The sequence below is a fragment of the Camarhynchus parvulus genome, unplaced genomic scaffold (genome assembly GCF_901933205.1).
Source record: "Camarhynchus parvulus unplaced genomic scaffold, STF_HiC, whole genome shotgun sequence".
Taxonomy (NCBI): Eukaryota; Metazoa; Chordata; class Aves; order Passeriformes; family Thraupidae; genus Camarhynchus; species Camarhynchus parvulus.
In genome coordinates this window covers 158,119-172,926 of record NW_022148391.1, presented here as the reverse complement: position 1 = coordinate 172,926, position 14,808 = coordinate 158,119, and the positions used below count along the sequence as shown (strand labels likewise).

General features: G+C 64.4%; 4 protein-coding genes across 5 annotated transcripts; 3 read left to right on the top strand and 1 right to left on the bottom strand.

Moving 5' to 3' along the window:
* STX3 (syntaxin 3) lies at positions 1-6,846 on the top strand. Of its 2 annotated transcripts, none has more exons than XM_030970436.1 (11): positions 1-290; positions 1,634-1,711; positions 1,794-1,893; positions 1,988-2,062; positions 2,181-2,248; positions 2,717-2,825; positions 2,980-3,053; positions 3,141-3,275; positions 4,134-4,244; positions 6,211-6,311; positions 6,498-6,846. In XM_030970436.1, exons 1-10 carry the CDS (start codon positions 261-263, stop codon positions 6,286-6,288), a joined length of 858 nt encoding a protein of 285 aa, XP_030826296.1. In that variant the 5' UTR covers positions 1-260; the 3' UTR covers positions 6,289-6,311; positions 6,498-6,846. The 2 variants fall into 2 exon arrangements, with proteins under 2 accessions (XP_030826296.1, XP_030826295.1); XM_030970435.1 differs by lacking the exons at positions 6,211-6,311; positions 6,498-6,846 and adding exons at positions 4,716-4,823; positions 5,262-5,398.
* Positions 6,847-7,303: 457 nt separating this feature from the next.
* MRPL16 (mitochondrial ribosomal protein L16) lies at positions 7,304-8,592 on the bottom strand. The gene is made up of 4 exons (XM_030970422.1): positions 8,511-8,592; positions 8,189-8,254; positions 7,937-8,085; positions 7,304-7,844 (listed from the first exon to the last, which is right to left on the bottom strand). The coding sequence occupies exons 1-4, from the start codon at positions 8,590-8,592 to the stop codon at positions 7,359-7,361; spliced, it is 783 nt and encodes a 260-aa protein (XP_030826282.1). The 3' UTR covers positions 7,304-7,358.
* LOC115916683 lies at positions 8,314-10,052 on the top strand. The gene is made up of 2 exons (XM_030970401.1): positions 8,314-8,893; positions 8,978-10,052. Exon 2 carries the CDS (start codon positions 9,036-9,038, stop codon positions 10,050-10,052), a length of 1,017 nt encoding a protein of 338 aa, XP_030826261.1. The 5' UTR covers positions 8,314-8,893; positions 8,978-9,035.
* Positions 10,053-12,204: 2,152 nt separating this feature from the next.
* LOC115916696 (membrane-spanning 4-domains subfamily A member 12-like) lies at positions 12,205-14,598 on the top strand. The gene is made up of 7 exons (XM_030970423.1): positions 12,205-12,362; positions 12,559-12,678; positions 13,004-13,060; positions 13,173-13,304; positions 13,635-13,748; positions 13,833-13,916; positions 14,179-14,598. Exons 1-7 carry the CDS (start codon positions 12,273-12,275, stop codon positions 14,197-14,199), a joined length of 618 nt encoding a protein of 205 aa, XP_030826283.1. The 5' UTR covers positions 12,205-12,272; the 3' UTR covers positions 14,200-14,598.
* The last annotated feature ends 210 nt before the right edge of the window (positions 14,599-14,808 follow it).

The following is a 14,808-nucleotide window of genomic DNA, read 5'->3' as shown; positions in this document are numbered from 1 at the left end:
GGCCCGGTGCCCCCGCGTGTCCCAGGTGAAGGGGCGGCTCCAGCTCGTCCCTCCCCTCGGCGCCTTCCCTGTGCCCGTCACGGGGATTAGCGCAGGGACAGCCCCGGGCTCGGCGACAGGCACAGGGGACAGGGCCACCCGCCACCTCGCCTGGATGTAGGAGGCCCGGCCGAGCGGCGAGGACCGAGGGTGACATCGCGCATCGCTGCGCTGGGCCAGGACGGGGACCCCGCCGCGGCCCCCCAGCCTCCGGGGGCACCATGAAGGACCGGCTGGAGCAGCTCAAGGCGGTGAGGGACCCCCGGCGTGGGCAGGGGACAGGGGACACCCTCAGGGGACCCTTCAGGAAAAGGGTGGAACCGGGATGGGGGTCCCCGAGACCCCACCCCACGGTGGGCAGGGACACCACGGGGAGAGGGGACCGAGTCTGGGGTGGATGGGGACGTCACGGGGTGGATGTCACCGAAATGCCACGCCACGGTGCTGGGGGTGTCGCGGGGATGGGGGGAGCTCAGGCCCCATCCCATGGTGGGCCGGGGTCTCAGGGACACCCCAATCCATGGTGGGTGGGGACACCACGGGGGGATGGCACCGAGAGCCCACCCTGCTGTGCGTGGGGTGTCACGGGGGTCACCCCACGGCAGGTGGGGGACCCTGAGCCTCCCTCCGACGAGGGGCTCAGCTGGGGGGATCATCCCTGCGAGGTTTGGGGGTCACGGTGGTTGTTTTGGGGTGACGTGAGCCCCCCAGCCGAGTCCTGTCCCCCCACACTATGGGGTGCACCCCCTGGCCTGTGGGGGGTGCCCATCCTGTAGGGATAGCGGTGGATTTGGGGTGCCCACACCCCACTCTGCACCCCACACTTCCCCACTCTGCACCCCACACGTCCCCGTGTTCCCGCCACCAGCGCTGCTTCCTTCTCCCTTTTCCCGCTCCGCCTGGGGCCCCGCTTCCCCCCAGGCACTCCTGGGGGGCTCCCCCTGCTCCCCGCGGACCGTGGGGGTCCCAGCAGGCCCCCAGCACCCGGCCGGGCCCCTAGGCATGGCAGGGAGGCTTGGCAGGGATTTACCGGGATTATGGAGCCATCAGATAAAGCCCTCGGGGGGGAGTGAAGGGATTAATTTTATTTTTACTCCAGCAGCAGGAGGAGGGGGGTGAGGGGTCCCAGCCTGGGGTCTGTCCCCATCTCCAGGACACCCCAACAACACCCCTGGGGTGCTGGTGGAGCTGAGGGGGTGAGGGGAGGCAGAAGGGCTGAGGTTGACTTTTGGGAAAGGCTGGATTTGGGAGCACATGGGTGGGGGCCTGGGCACGGCACCAGGGTGAGGGGCAGCAGCCACCTTCGTGCCCCCCAGAGCTGCCCCAGACCTGCCATGGGGCCACGGTTTGGGACATAAACCCCGTCCTGTCCCCATCCCGTCGCTGTCCCCGTTCCCAGCAATCCCTTAATTCCCAGCCCCGTGTGGCCAGATGTGAGCTGGGCTCGGCCCCCCTGCTCTCCCCCGCTGCAGATGTCCCCCCCTATGCCACCACATCCCCATGGCTGCTCCTCCTGTGTCCCTGTCACCCTCATGGGGGGGTCTGGGGGCGCTGGCAGGGCACGGGGTCCTCCCTGAGCGCCATGTCCCAACAGAAGCAGGATGTAGACGATGAGGAGGAGCTGGAGATCGCCGTGGACAACACGGCCTTCATGGATGAGTTCTTCTCAGAGGTGAGGGAGGGCTGGGAGCCGCGGGGCTGGGGGGTGTAGGGCTGCCTCCTAACCCCCCGAAAATCCTCCCGGGCGTGCCCAGATTGAGGAGACCCGGCAGAACATCGACAAGATCTCGGAGAATGTGGAGGAAGCCAAGAAGCTCTACAGCATCATCCTCTCAGCCCCCATCCCAGAGCAGAGTGAGTGCTGTCACAGTGTCCCCACGGCCTCCCCTGGTCACGGGGACCCTCCCTGGGGACATTCCCACGGTGGCTCACGCCCGTGATCCCGCAGAGACCAAAGATGACCTGGAGCAGCTGACGGCAGAGATCAAGAAAATGGCCAACAGCGTCCGTAACAAGCTGAAGAGTGAGTGGCCCTGTCCCCACCGCCGTGTCGCGGGTGTCCCTGTGCCCCTGGCACTCTGGGATCGCGGGGGCTGGCAGTGGCAAAGGTTCCTGGTGGGCTGAGGTCTGTCTCTCTCCAGGCATGGAGAGGAACATCGAGCAGGACGAGGCACGATCCTCCGCCGACCTCCGGATACGCAAGTCCCAGGTGAGCTCCAGCCAGTGTCCCCAGGTCCCACCCTGTCCCCCACGGGCTGGGGATGTGGCATGTCCAGGGGTCCCCAACAGCACTCTGTGATCCCAGCCGTTGTGTCCCTCTGCCCTGTCCCCAACCCTCTGTCCTGTCGCCCTGTGCTGGGACATGCCACATCTGGGGTCCCCTGGGTTCATGCCACTGTCCCCACTCCCAGCATGTTGTCCTGTCCATCCTGGGACCAGGAACATGCCATGCCCAGCGTGTCACTGATCTGACTTCCCACCCCAGCCCCTCATCTTGTCCCCTGGGCAGTGTCACACCTCTGTCCTCGCTCCTGTCCCCTGAGAGAGTGGTCCATGGGGATAGGCCATGCCAGGGTGTTCCATATCCCCATCCCCAGGACCAGGTCCAGTGCCCCAGGGTCACACCATGCCCTGGGTGTCCCTGTCCCCACCCTCACGCCCCTGTCCCTGTCCCCAGCACTCAGTCCTGTCCCGCAAGTTCGTGGATGTCATGACCAAGTACAACGAGGCGCAGGTGGATTTCCGGGAGCGGAGCAAGGGCCGGATCCAGCGCCAGCTGGAAATCAGTGCGTGACCCTGGCGTCAAACCCCACCTCCTCAAAAAATGGGAGGAGCCAACTCACACAGGCCCCTCCCATTTGACCAAGTTTAGTCAAGTGGGAGGAGCTAGACCATACAGACCCCACCCCCGACTTCTCACCTCTCCCCACGTGCCCGCAGCCGGCAAGAACACGACGGACGAGGAGCTGGAGGAGATGCTGGAGAGTGGGAACCCCTCCATCTTCACCTCAGGGGTGAGCCCTGACATGGGGGGGCACCAGGGGACACGGGGGTGTGTCCCAGGGCCAGGCCTCCCCGCTGACGTGTCCCTGTCCCCGCAGATCATGGACTCGCAGATCTCGAAGCAGGCGCTGAGCGAGATCGAGGGGCGGCACAAGGACATCGTGCGCCTGGAGAGCAGCATCAAGGAGCTCCACGACATGTTCGTGGACATCGCCATGCTGGTGGAGAACCAGGTACGGGGACACGCAGGGACCTGGCCACGGGGACACGGGGACACGCAGGGACCTGGTCACGGGGACATAGGGACATGCAGCAACCCGGCCATGGGGACACGGGGACAAGCAGAGACCTGGCCATGGGGTCACAGGGACAAGCAGAGACCTGGGTATGGGGACACAGAGCTGAGCAGGGACCTGTGGGCAGTGTGAACAGGGACCTGAGCATGGAGACAAGCAGAAACCTGGCAATGGGGACACAGAGATGACCCCATTGTGTATGGGGACATGGACATGAGCCATGAGGGATTTAGGCACAAGGTCACAGGGATGAGCAGGGACACACGTATGGGGATGCACAGGGACCTGTGCATGGGGTGACCAGGGACAAGCAGGGACCTGAGCATGGGGTCACAGGGACCTGCACGGGACCATGGAGTGGCCCAGGGACCTGGGCACGGGGGTCTAGGCATGGAGCAATATGGGCTGGGGTGGTGACCACTGCACGTGTTCCCATGGAGCCACCCATCAACCCCTGGTGGCCTGGAGGGGACACAGCAGTGTCCCCCAGCCTGTGGTGGCGCTGTCCCCTCTGTCAGCCCCTCTCTGTCCCCCATGCCACGCGAGGAGCCGCCGAGTGCCCCGGGGATGGGTGAGTACCTGTGTGTGTGTGCCTGCCACGTGCTGTGGGGCTGTGTCACCGTGTCCCCACCGCGTCACCTGTCCCTTCTCCCCCAGGGTGGGCTGCTGGATAACGCAGAGCCGAGCACGTGGAGCAGAGCACAGAGACAATCCGGTGCCAGGTGGGTGGGTGCCAGCACCCCGGGGTGCTCTCAGTGTCCCCCCCTCTCTCTGTGTCCCCCGGGTGCTCCGTAGGGAGCCATGATCGACCGCATAGAAAACAACATGGACCAGTCCGTGGGATTCGTGGAACGGGCCGTGGCTGACACCAAAAAGGCTGTGAAGTACCAAAGTGAGGCCAGGAGGGTGAGACAGACCGACAGCCCCTTGTCCCCTCCATAGCCCCCAGTGTGCCCTCTGCACCCCCCAATGTCCCCTTGGCACCCCCCAGCATCCCTGAGGTACCCCCAGTGTTGTCCCCTCTGGCCCTCATTGTGCCTCCACATCCCAGTATTCCCACCACATCCACATATCCTCCAGCAGCCCTGAGACCCCTTTATTTCCCTCAGTCACCTCCTGTCCCCCTCAGCCACCCCTCCTATCCCCCATCTGACCCCAACAACTCCCACCTGCCCCCAGGGACTCTATGGGAGGTGGGCAGCTCTGTCCCTCTCTGTCCCACTGCCACCCCTGAGCCCCCTCCCACCCTCAGGTGTGATGAGCTGGTGAGGGCTCAGCCCCTCCTGTCCCATCCCCACGGCTCTGCAGCACCTCGGTGCCCCCGTGTCCCCCCCCCCCACAGGTGCCACCATCCCCAACTCGCCCCTGTTCCCCCAGAAGCTGCTGACTTTGGTGGCAGTGGCCGTGCTCTTGCTGGGGACAGTTGCCCTCATCATTGGACTCTCGGTGGGGCTGAACGTGAAATAGCCCCTGGGGCGGGGGTCTGTAAGTGTTGGGGGGCAGGGGACCCCCACTGCGGGGACACAGAGCCCTGGGGGATCCCAGTGCCATCTCCTGCTTTGGGGGCTCCAGTGCTTTGGGATTTGGGGCTGGGGGCGCTGCCTTCTGGCTTTGGTCTCGGGTCTGCAGTGCTGGGGTGTTCTAGGAGGGTCTGCAATGTTTGGGGTCTCTGGCGCTCAGGGCTCTGTGTTTTTGGGGGTCTGCAGTGCTCAGGCGTCTGATGTTCAGGAGTCTCTGGTGCTCAGGGCTTTGTGCTGTTTGGGGTCTGCATTTCTGGGGGTTTGCAGTGCTTGAGGGTCTGTGTTCTTTGGGGGTGCATGTTGCTCCAGGCTCTGGATTTTGTCTCCTCCCCGCCATCCCCTCTCCCTCCTTCCTGCTGCAGTCCCCGTCCCCTTTCCTTCAGCTCCCCTTTCCCTCCTCCAGACGCTCCCGACCATCCCAGCGATGTCACCTCCCGGCGGGATCCTCCCCGGCTCTGATCCTGGACCCCTCCTCTCCCTGCTCCTCCCGGACCTGCTGCTCCCAGCCCTCCGTGTCCCAGTTCCCGCCGCCGGCTCCAGCGCCTTTCCCGCCCCTCCTGCCGATCCCTGAGACCTGCCCCTCATGTCCCCACGGAAGGGGACAGGATTCCGTCCGTGGGAACGCGGCGAGGGGTGACAAGGACACAAATCCGAGGGCCGGACGCTCACCCACGCGGGCATCCCGGTGGAACGAGGGCGGGAATAGGGATGGGACACGGGGTTTGGTGGCACCGGCGTGGTTTGTTGTCACTGTGCTGTGACAGACGGAGCTGTCCCCGCCCTCTCTTGGCTTTGATGTCCTGCGGGAGGATGTGTTGATCACGGATATTTAATTCCCGCTGTAATAAAATCCCGCCGATCCCGCCCTGCGCCTCCTCTCCGTGCTGGCTCCGGGAACACCCAAAGCCGCCGGCTTGGCTCCGGCTCGGCTCCCGGTGCCCGGGCGTCTGGGGGCTGGACCGGCCCCGTTTCCCGGTGCTGTAGGACACGAGGAAGAAGCGCGGGGCTGGGGACACCCCCAGCTCCCGGGCCCTGTCCACACTGTCCCCCCCCACCAAGTTTTTGGGTAAGTCACGGTGTTCGGTCACCTGTCCTGGGGCACGCTGGCACTGTCACCTCTCTGTGCCACACAGCACCAGCTCACACCTGCCCTGCCACCTTCCCTGCACCCTCCCCAGCCCCTGTCCTTGTCCCTTGCCCTATCTCTGTCCTTTCTACCCTCTCCCCAGCCCATATCCTTGTTGTCCTCCCCAGCCCCATCCTTATCCCCTGTCCTCCTCCCCAGCCCACTCCCTGTCCCTGTCCCCTCCCCAGCTGTGTCCCTGCCTCACATTCCCTGTCTCCCCGAGCAGAAGAAGATCATGATCATGTTGTGCTGCATCATCCTCGCCATCATCCTGGCATCCAGCATCGGGAGCATCTTCGCCTGAGCCCCCCACCCGCTGCCCTCCAGGTGACAGGGACAGGGCTGGGGGTGGCACGGGGGGTCCCTGGCACCCCCCAATCCCAGGGAGTGGGTTCAGGCCTCACCAGGGTTGGATTCACCCTGAGTGCCACGCTGGGGAGGGATGGGGATGGCGACAGCACTGGCAGCCATGTCCCCTTCCCGAGTGTCACCTCACCCTCCTCCCTGTCACAGGTGGCCTTTCCCCCTCCTGCCCCCCTGCCCGGATGATCCACGGGAGAGACCCCGGCCCAGCCCTGATCCCTGGAGCCCCGAGGACGTCCCACGTGTCCCTGGAGGAGTGGAGCCCACCCACTGCGCTCCCTGCTGCCCTCCCAGCACCCTCCTCCTCCTCCTCCTCCTCTCAGGTGACAGTCGGTGGCCGCTGTGACAAGCAGCCCCTCCTCGGTGGCACGGAGCGGCCGGAGGGGCCGACACAGGGCTCTGCCTTGCCGGGGCGGCCAGAGGAGCCTCTCCCTGTGCTTGGAGCTTCTTGGATGTGCAGCCACCCATGCTGGAGCCTTCCTCCTCAATAAAGAGCTCACCCACACTCTGCCTCCCGGCTCTGACCTGATCCATGGGTCCCTCACGATGCTCCCAGCCCTAAAATCCACTTCAGGATAGAGAGCCTCATGTTTCAAACCCTGATCCATGGATCCCTCAGGATGCTCCCAGCCCTAAAATCCACTTCAGGATAGAGAGCCTCATGTTTCAAACCCTGATCCATGGATCCCTCAGGATGCTCCCAGCCCTAAAATCCACTTCAGGATAGAGAGCCTCATCCCCCAAACCCTGATCCATGGATCCCCCAAACAGCTCCATGTTTCCAGCTCCAAACCCCACCTTGGGATAAAGATCCTCATCCCCCAAACCCTGATCCATGGATCCGTCAAGATGCTCCCAGCCCTAAAATCCACTTCAGGATAGAGAGCCCCATGCTTCAAACCCCAATCCATTTATCCCCCAGCCCTGCGTTCCCAGCTCCAAAACCCACTCCAGGCTCTTGTGGAAAAGTTTAATCCCAAAAGGATTAATCCCATCCCATCCAGCCGCTCCTCACACCCTGTGCTTCAGGAAAAACTTGCCCCAGTAGCGTCCCTTGAGCTGCAGGTCGTAGGGGCTCAGGTACTTCCTCATCCCCAACATATTGGAGGTCACCACACGCTCGAAAGTCCAGGGGTTTTGGTTGTCCAGCCTCCTCTGCTCCTCCTCCCGCCGCATCTCCTGGAGGCTCTCCCGGCTGACGGCCACGGCCGGGAAGGGCAATTTCTGGGCCACGCGGTCGAGGAAGGGCCGCACCTCCCCGAACTCGCAGCGCCCGCCCACCTCCACCACCAACCTGCCGCTCTTCACCGCCGTCACGTAGCGGTCGATGGGGCCCTTGCCGCCGCCCATCCGGTGCCCCAGGCTTTTCCTCGTCACCGACTTGTAGGGGGCGGGCACTCGCCACACGGCGAACATGGATTTGGGATCGATGCTGCGCCCGATGGTCAGGCGGATCATCTCGAAGTGGCCCCAGTGCAGGTACCCCCCGCCCAAAGCCTGTGGGGGGACACGGTGGGACAGCTCAGGGACACGCAATCCCGGCCTCTGGAACAATCCCACCGCTCCGTTCCGTGCCTGTTCCCGCTCACCAGGATGCCGTACTGCCCCTCCGTGAAGTCGGTGGCCACCTGGGACGGGCCGCGGATGTCACGGAGCCGCCGCGGCTCCCGCCGGACCTTGGGCACCGCCGGCACCTTGTCCATGAACTTCAGCTTCGGCTTCTCGGGGATGGTGATCCCTACCGGGGAACAGCAGGATCAGCATCCCGGCATCTCCGGGAACACACCGGGGAGTGCCCTCGCCCCCCTGTGCGGAGATCTCCCGCCGTCCATGCCCCTCACCGCTGTAATCCGGGGGCAGCGTCCACTTCTTCAGCCCCGCCCGGGGAACCGCGACGCCGCCAGGACCTGCGGGACAGAGCGGGGGGTCTCGGGCAGGGCCGGGAGGGGAGGAGGGACCCCGCGGGGCCTCTCCTTCCCGCTTTCAAGCCACCATAGCCCAGCCGGTAGTGCCACCAAGCCCTCGGTACCTCCCCGGTGCCAGCCCTTCCACAGCCCGCCCGAGCCCCCCGCCAGCCTCAGGCGCCCGGGAATGCCTCCCCGGCCATCTGAATCCCCTACAAGGCACGGGCGGCCCGTCAGAGCGCGGCCAAGGCCCCCTGACCTCCCCCAGCCCGGAGCGGCCCCGGGAGCCGCCATCGCCACATCGCCGGGACACGCCGGAAGTGCCGCAAGGGCGCCGCCATTGGTCCGTCTCAAACACGCCCCGCCCGCCGACCGCCCGGGAAACGCGGCGGGAACATTAGTTCCGGATGGAAACGCGGCGCATCCCGTTCCCAGCCCCGTACCGGCCGGGGGTCACCGGCGGGGGACACCCTCGAGGGTCCCGAGGGAGGTGCTGGAAGTGTCCTGGATGTGCTCCCAGCCTTTGTGCTGGGCTGGTGTGCTGGGTTTATGGCGCTAGGTTTCATATTCTTCCCAGCGGCTGGCACAGCGCTGGGTTTGGATTCGGGATGGGCGATCTGCGGCCGTGACGTCACAAAAGGGGTGAGCGCTGGGGCGAGGCGGGGCTGTGATGTCACACAGGTGTCCCCCCCGCAGCACTGTGACATCAGCACGGTGTCTCTACAGGACATGTGCCACCACCCCCTGGCTCCCAGTGCGGCCACGATGGGACACGGATGAAGCCATGAGTTTCCTGCTCCCCTCGCTCGTCCTGCTGGTGGCCGGTACGGCCGTCCTGCTGGCCACCCGCATTTGGAAGGCGCGGAAGCGCCTCGGGAGCCGGGCCGGGGCGTCGCGGTGCTGCCGAGCGGCCCCGGGGGCTCCCGGTGCCCCCCGGGCTGAGGAGCCCCCTCCCCAGGGCCCGGCTGCCCCGGAGAGCCCCCTGTACATCCCTTGTGGCTGCGGGCCCTGCTGCACCCCCTGTGCGACAGCGGCGCGGGAGCTGCAGGACCTGGTGACGGCGCTGTGGCCCGAGGTGTCCTTCCCGCGGGACTCGGAGATGTGGCAGCTGTCGTGGGAGGATCTGGAGCAGCTGCTGGAGCAAGGCCACCTGCCCTGCTGCGCCTCCTCCTGCTCCTCTGAGAGCCTCCATCCTTCCCGGACTCCGGCTGGAGAAGGCGCCATGGACAGGTCGCGCTGCTCCCTCACAGCCGCGGGCATGAGGAGAAGCCGCTCGTCCCTGAGGATGCACGTGGCCAGGAAGAGCCTGGAAGTGAAGCTGAGAGCCCAGCCGCTGGCAGTGAGGCGGTCCCAGGAGCGGCTGGGGCAGGGGGAAGCGTCATCGCCTTCCTCCGAGAGCCTGCCCGGCTCCGAGAGCCCCGGCGGGAGCTGCCAGAGCCCGGACGCGGAGGAGGCCTCGGACAGGTCCTGCAGCTCCGCCTGCTCCGCGGATATCAGCGGGGCCCGCTCGGCCCTGAGGATGCACGTGGCCAAGAAGAGCCTGGAAGTGAAGCTGGGAGCGCGGCCTGCTGCCGTGAGGAGCTCCCAGCGGCGGGCAGCACAGCAGGAAGCGTCCCGGAGCCCCTGGAGCCCGAGCCGCAGCTCCCGCAGCGCTGCAGGGCGGCCGAGCCGCTCCGAGTCGGAGAAGATCCTCCAGAGGCAACGGGAGCTGGAGTTCCCTCACCTCCGGGGGGCTCCTACAAGCAGGATGAGGCCCCTGCTGGCAGCTCAGATGCTCCTGAGGATGCTCTGTTTTAAATAAATCGGCGTTTCCCCACAGCACCGAGTTCGGGCTGGGATGGGCTGTAGGCACACAGTTTGTGGTGACTCGGAGTGGGGCTGGGCCCAGCCCCATCCCCAGTGGGCACAGCTGTGAGCAGCAGTGACAGCAACGAGCCAGGGAGTGCCCAGGGGCACTGAGCAATACCAAAGGGAGCACAGGGCACACAGGTACAGGGCATCAACAGGAGGGGATAAAAGGATGGGCTGGAGAGCAGGAAGGGCAGACGCCTGCAGCCCTCTGAGGTGGTGAGGTGTTGCTCTGTGTGGGCTGAAGCCTTCTGAAATTGTGTGGTGATACTCTGTGGGGCCATCTCACTGCGACAAGAGGGTTCCTTTCTTCCCTGTAGCTGGCTTTGGATTCAGGATGGGAATGCTGAGGATCACACACGGGAGCTTTGGCTGCTGCTGAGCAGGGCTTGCTCTCCTCACGGACTTTCCATGTTTCCTGCTGGGAAAAGTGGGAAGAGTGTCCAGGATCAAATCCCTGGGAGACTCTGGAAACAAGCCCCAGGGGGGTGCAAGGGACAGGCCTGTCCCAACCAGCTTCCCCTGTGGCCAGCACTCTCCTCCCAGCTGTTACAGCCATTGCTGGGGCTGGTGCTCTCTGTTTTTCCTCCCTATCCCCATGGAGGCTCCCAGGGGAATGTGCTTTGTGCTGTTCCTTGCAGCCCCAGCCCTGCATGGAATGCTCTGGGTGAGGGGCTGTTTGGGGGACCTGGCTGCCCTCCCTGGGGAGAAGGACCATGAGGGTCCCCAAATCCCTGTCACAGCCCTGTGTGTGCTCGCCATGCCAATCTGTCACCAGTGGCCACATGTGCTGGCCACTGTCCTGGGGTCTGCATGCACAGGGATGGTGGCACCACTCAGAGCTGGGCACCGCCCTGCAGGTGAGGAATGGGGACACTGTGTGTCCCTGAAGGGTGAAGGGCAGCAGTGAGGGGACCCTGTCGGCCCCACGGGTTTTCTGTCATCTGCCCTGAGCTGGGTGACACCCCCAGCCCCAATTCCTCTTCTTCCCGCAGCATCCAGCACGGGAATGTCCTGCACTTGGCCACAGGGCTCCTGGCTGTGGCAGCAGGCCCTTCTCCCTGCCTGTGGAATGTTCCTGCTCCAGGGAAATGGGGATCCCTCCCAGAGCCCCGGATTCCTCTCAGGATCCGCAGCTCTGAGCCTCCCTGTGACCCCCATGATGGGATCTGTCCATGAGGGATTCCAGGCAGGGGGGTGTGGTGTTGTCCGGATCAGGATGGGATACAGGGGTCCCCTCCATGAATTTGGGGGTGCAGGGTGCTATCGTGTGTCCCTCTCATTCCCAGAGTGTTCATTATTCCCTGATTTCAGGTTTAATCCTGCGCCTGGAGCTCTTGGCTCCTTCTCCACGGGATGGACGCCCTAAAAATAGGGAATGATAGGTGTGGGGGACCCCCTCTACTCCTCTCCTCCTGCAGCAGGAGTCCAGGACATTCAGGCCCACCCCTTCCTGGGGAAGGAGATGCAGGGCAAATCAGGAAATCACGCCTGGGCAGTGCCCAGCTCCGTCCTGGTGCCGCCCCTGCCCCCGCCCGTGCCCCCGCTCCGCGGGGAGGAGCCGCAGGAGCCTAATGGCCCTTGATGGATTTTTCTTCCAGGAATTCGCTGCGGGGTGGTTTTGATTTTTTTTATTTTCTTTTTTATTTTTTTCCCCCTTTCTGCGCTCCTGTAAACACGACATGGAGCTGGAAGGAGCGGGAATGAGGCGGGGGGGACACGCAGCTTGGGGAGTGGGGAGCTTTCGGGGGAGGGCTGGCACCCCGATTTCCTTAACTCCCATGAGTGAGGGCTTGGGATGAGCAGCTCCTCCCGGCGGGGGGAACACGGTGTCCTGGAGCCCTGCCCGGAACGAGGGGGCAACACTGGGAATTGCCCCACTGGGAAGAGCCAGGGGACCCCGCAATGGAGCATCTTCCCACCCCACGGAGCATCTTCCCACCCCACGCAGCCCTACTTCCCTCCCTTCCCGGGTTTTGGGGGGCTGTCCCCTCCATCCCCCCGTGTCCCCCCGTGTCCCCCGTGGGCTGGGCGGTGCCCCGGGGGGGGATGCCGCAGCCGCTGACGTCACGGTGCTCAGCCAATGGGCGCGGGCTGTCACGGGGTGGGGCGGGGGCGGCCCCGGTGGGGACCGGGGCTGCTCCGGGGGGTCCCGGTGCCCCCCGCTCTCCTCATGCAGGGCATGGGGAGCCTCCGGCTGGGCAGCCGCGCCGTCATGTACACGGCGGAGACCCTGCCCAAGGGCAAGAACCGCGTCATGGGGGTGAGTTTGGGGGGGTCGGGGGGAGAAACGCTTGGAAAATGCCCCCGCAGCCCCTTCCCAGGGGATTCCCGCTGTTCCCTCGGGGGTTGCTGTGTCTCTGGAGAGGCGCTGGGATTAAGGCATCCCGCATCCCCAGGGTGGCTCTGTGGGCAGGGGGGTTGAGTTGACCCCATTCCCACCCATCCCGGTCTTCCAGACCATCCAGATTATGACGGGATTCCTGCACATCGGCTTCGGGATCGTCCTGACCACGCTCACCAATGTCTACACTTCTGTCTTCGTCATCGGAGAGATCCCTTTCCTGGGCGGTGTGTCGGTGCGTGCCGGGGGCTGGGAAGGGATTCCCACCGGGAAAAGAATGCCTGGGGGGGTGGGATGCCCACCAGGAAGGGAATCTCACCAGGGAACAATGCCCACAGGGAAGGGAATCCTGCTGGGGGGGATGCTAGCAAGTGGGACACCCGTTGGAAGGGATGCCCACCAGGAATGATGCACCTGCGGCTCCCGAGGCTTCAGCAGCCTGGAAAACAAGGGCAGGGGGGTCACTGTGTCCCCTGTGCCCTGTTAGTGCCACCTCTGGGTAGGTTTGGGGTGCCTGGGGTGCCCTCAGTGCCAGCTGAGCCTTGTCTCTCCTGCTGCAGTTCATCATCTCCGGGTGCCTCTCCATCGGCGCCGAGAAGAGCCCCACGGAATGCGCGGTGAGTTTTCCCGGGAGCACACCGAGAATGATCCCATGGGGTGGATGGGGTGTCCCTCTGGGGTTTTAGGGGAGTCTGCCACCCCCCCCCCAAAGCCCCTGGGTGCCCGCAGGTGAAGGGCAGCCAGACCATGAACGTCATCAGTGCCATCTTCGCCCTCCTGGGAATCGTGGCCTTCATCGTGGACCTCAACCTCAACGGGCTCTACCGCTCCAGCTTCAACTACTACAGCTATCTCGTCCTGGTAAAATCCCACTTGGCGGAATTCCTGCCCCTGGGAATTCCCCTGGGGCCTTTTCTCCAGCCCTCCAGGGGTGTGGTGTCCTTTCCCAAATCCCTGTTGAGGTGGTGGTTTCTCCTCTGCCGGCACGACCTATTTTCAGCTGGTACCTCGGGAGATGAGTCACCCCCTGGAAGCATCCATGAGCCGTAAAAACGGCGGCATGGAGGGCTTGGAGCGAGACCTTGGAGCTGGGCATGCAGAGGGAGGGGAAGGGGGAGCCACTGTGTGGGATTCATCCTCCTGGGTGCTGCTGGGAGTGGGGGGATTGATGGGGTTTTCCCCATCCTGGAGCTCGCAGGGAATGGGATTTCCATCGTGCTGCTCATCTTCACCATCCTGGAATTCTGCATCGCCGTGGCCACCGCCAACTTCTGGTGCCGGGCCACCCGCCTCAGCTCCAACGAGGTAAGGTGAGGGGGGTGGCAGGGATGGGTCCCAAAAGCTGCATCCCATGATCCCAGTGTCTCCCATAATCCCGGTGTTCCCCAGGCCATGCTGATCGTCCCCAGTGCCACCCGTGTGGATCTGGCCGTGCCACCGGCGGAGCTGCCTCAGCCTCCCAGCTACAGCGAGGTGATCTAGGGAATAGCCTGGATAAGGGGTGGAATCAGCATTGGGATGGCTCCTGGGATGACAGTGCCCATCCTGCTGCCATCACTGTCTCCTCCCTGGGAAAACATCCCACCCCTGTCCCCAGGGACCATCCCGGAGCATCCATCCCTCTGCTCTGGGAATGGGGAGGAGATCCCAAACCCCTGTGGGTGGTGGGTGCTGGGGGGGGAGGGTTCCCCAAAATCCTGGCCCCTTCCCAAAACACCTGCTGGTCTCTTTGCAGCTGGCTGCTCCTGAAGTCTGACACTTGGAGGATGTTGGAATGGGATCCTGCCTCCATCGCTCCTAAATCCCAGGGCTACAGCATCCTTCTCCCACCGTGCTGCTGGCTGGGAAGTGCTGGTCCCCCCCCAAAAAGCCAGGGACACCCCCAAATTCCCTGCCCCTCTGCCCCTGGGCCTGGCCTGAGGGGCTCCACTTGCTGGCTGCTGTGAGAAGGGGCTTCTCCAAGGGGGGAATCTTGGGCAATTCCTGCCTGTAAATCCCTGGTGGGATGCTGAGGTTCACTCGTGTTGGGGTTCAGGAATTCCTGGTGGTCTGGAGTGACCCCGATGTGTGCCGGGAGCCGGGCGGGTCACCGGAGCATTACCTCGGCTCGTCCCCTGTTGGCTTCATCTTCTCTTGGGAATAAATGCTCTCTTCGGGCTTGTGTCTCCTGAATTTGGGAATTTTCAGTGTGGGAGCTACCCTTCCCCTTCACAGGGCTGCTGCTTCTCAGGAAAGAGGCTCATCCTGCCTGATTTAGGGATAGTTGCTCTCTCCTGAGGGAATTCTGCCCCCCTGAACTCCTGGTACCTGCTTGCTTTCCCTGAGGGGAATTCTGCTCCCCTAAACCCCTGGCACTTGCTCCCAG

Coding starts and splice junctions, on each gene's coding strand:
- STX3 (XM_030970435.1), top strand. CDS start 261: ATGAAGGACCGGCTGGAGCAGCTCAAGGCG. Junction 1,894..1,987: donor AGCCCCCATCCCAGAGCAGA/GTGAGTGCTGTC, acceptor GTGATCCCGCAG/AGACCAAAGATGACCTGGAG. Junction 2,826..2,979: donor CCAGCGCCAGCTGGAAATCA/GTGCGTGACCCT, acceptor ACGTGCCCGCAG/CCGGCAAGAACACGACGGAC.
- MRPL16 (XM_030970422.1), bottom strand. CDS start 8,592: ATGGCGGCGCCCTTGCGGCACTTCCGGCGTGTCCCGGCGATGTGGCGA. Junction 8,255..8,510: donor GCCGCTCCGGGCTGGGGGAG/GTCAGGGGGCCT, acceptor TCTGTCCCGCAG/GTCCTGGCGGCGTCGCGGTT. Junction 8,086..8,188: donor GCTGCCCCCGGATTACAGCG/GTGAGGGGCATG, acceptor GTTCCCCGGTAG/GGATCACCATCCCCGAGAAG.
- LOC115916683 (XM_030970401.1), top strand. CDS start 9,036: ATGAGTTTCCTGCTCCCCTCGCTCGTCCTGCTGGTGGCCGGTACGGCC.
- LOC115916696 (XM_030970423.1), top strand. CDS start 12,273: ATGCAGGGCATGGGGAGCCTCCGGCTGGGCAGCCGCGCCGTCATGTAC. Junction 12,363..12,558: donor GCAAGAACCGCGTCATGGGG/GTGAGTTTGGGG, acceptor CCGGTCTTCCAG/ACCATCCAGATTATGACGGG. Junction 13,749..13,832: donor CCCGCCTCAGCTCCAACGAG/GTAAGGTGAGGG, acceptor GGTGTTCCCCAG/GCCATGCTGATCGTCCCCAG.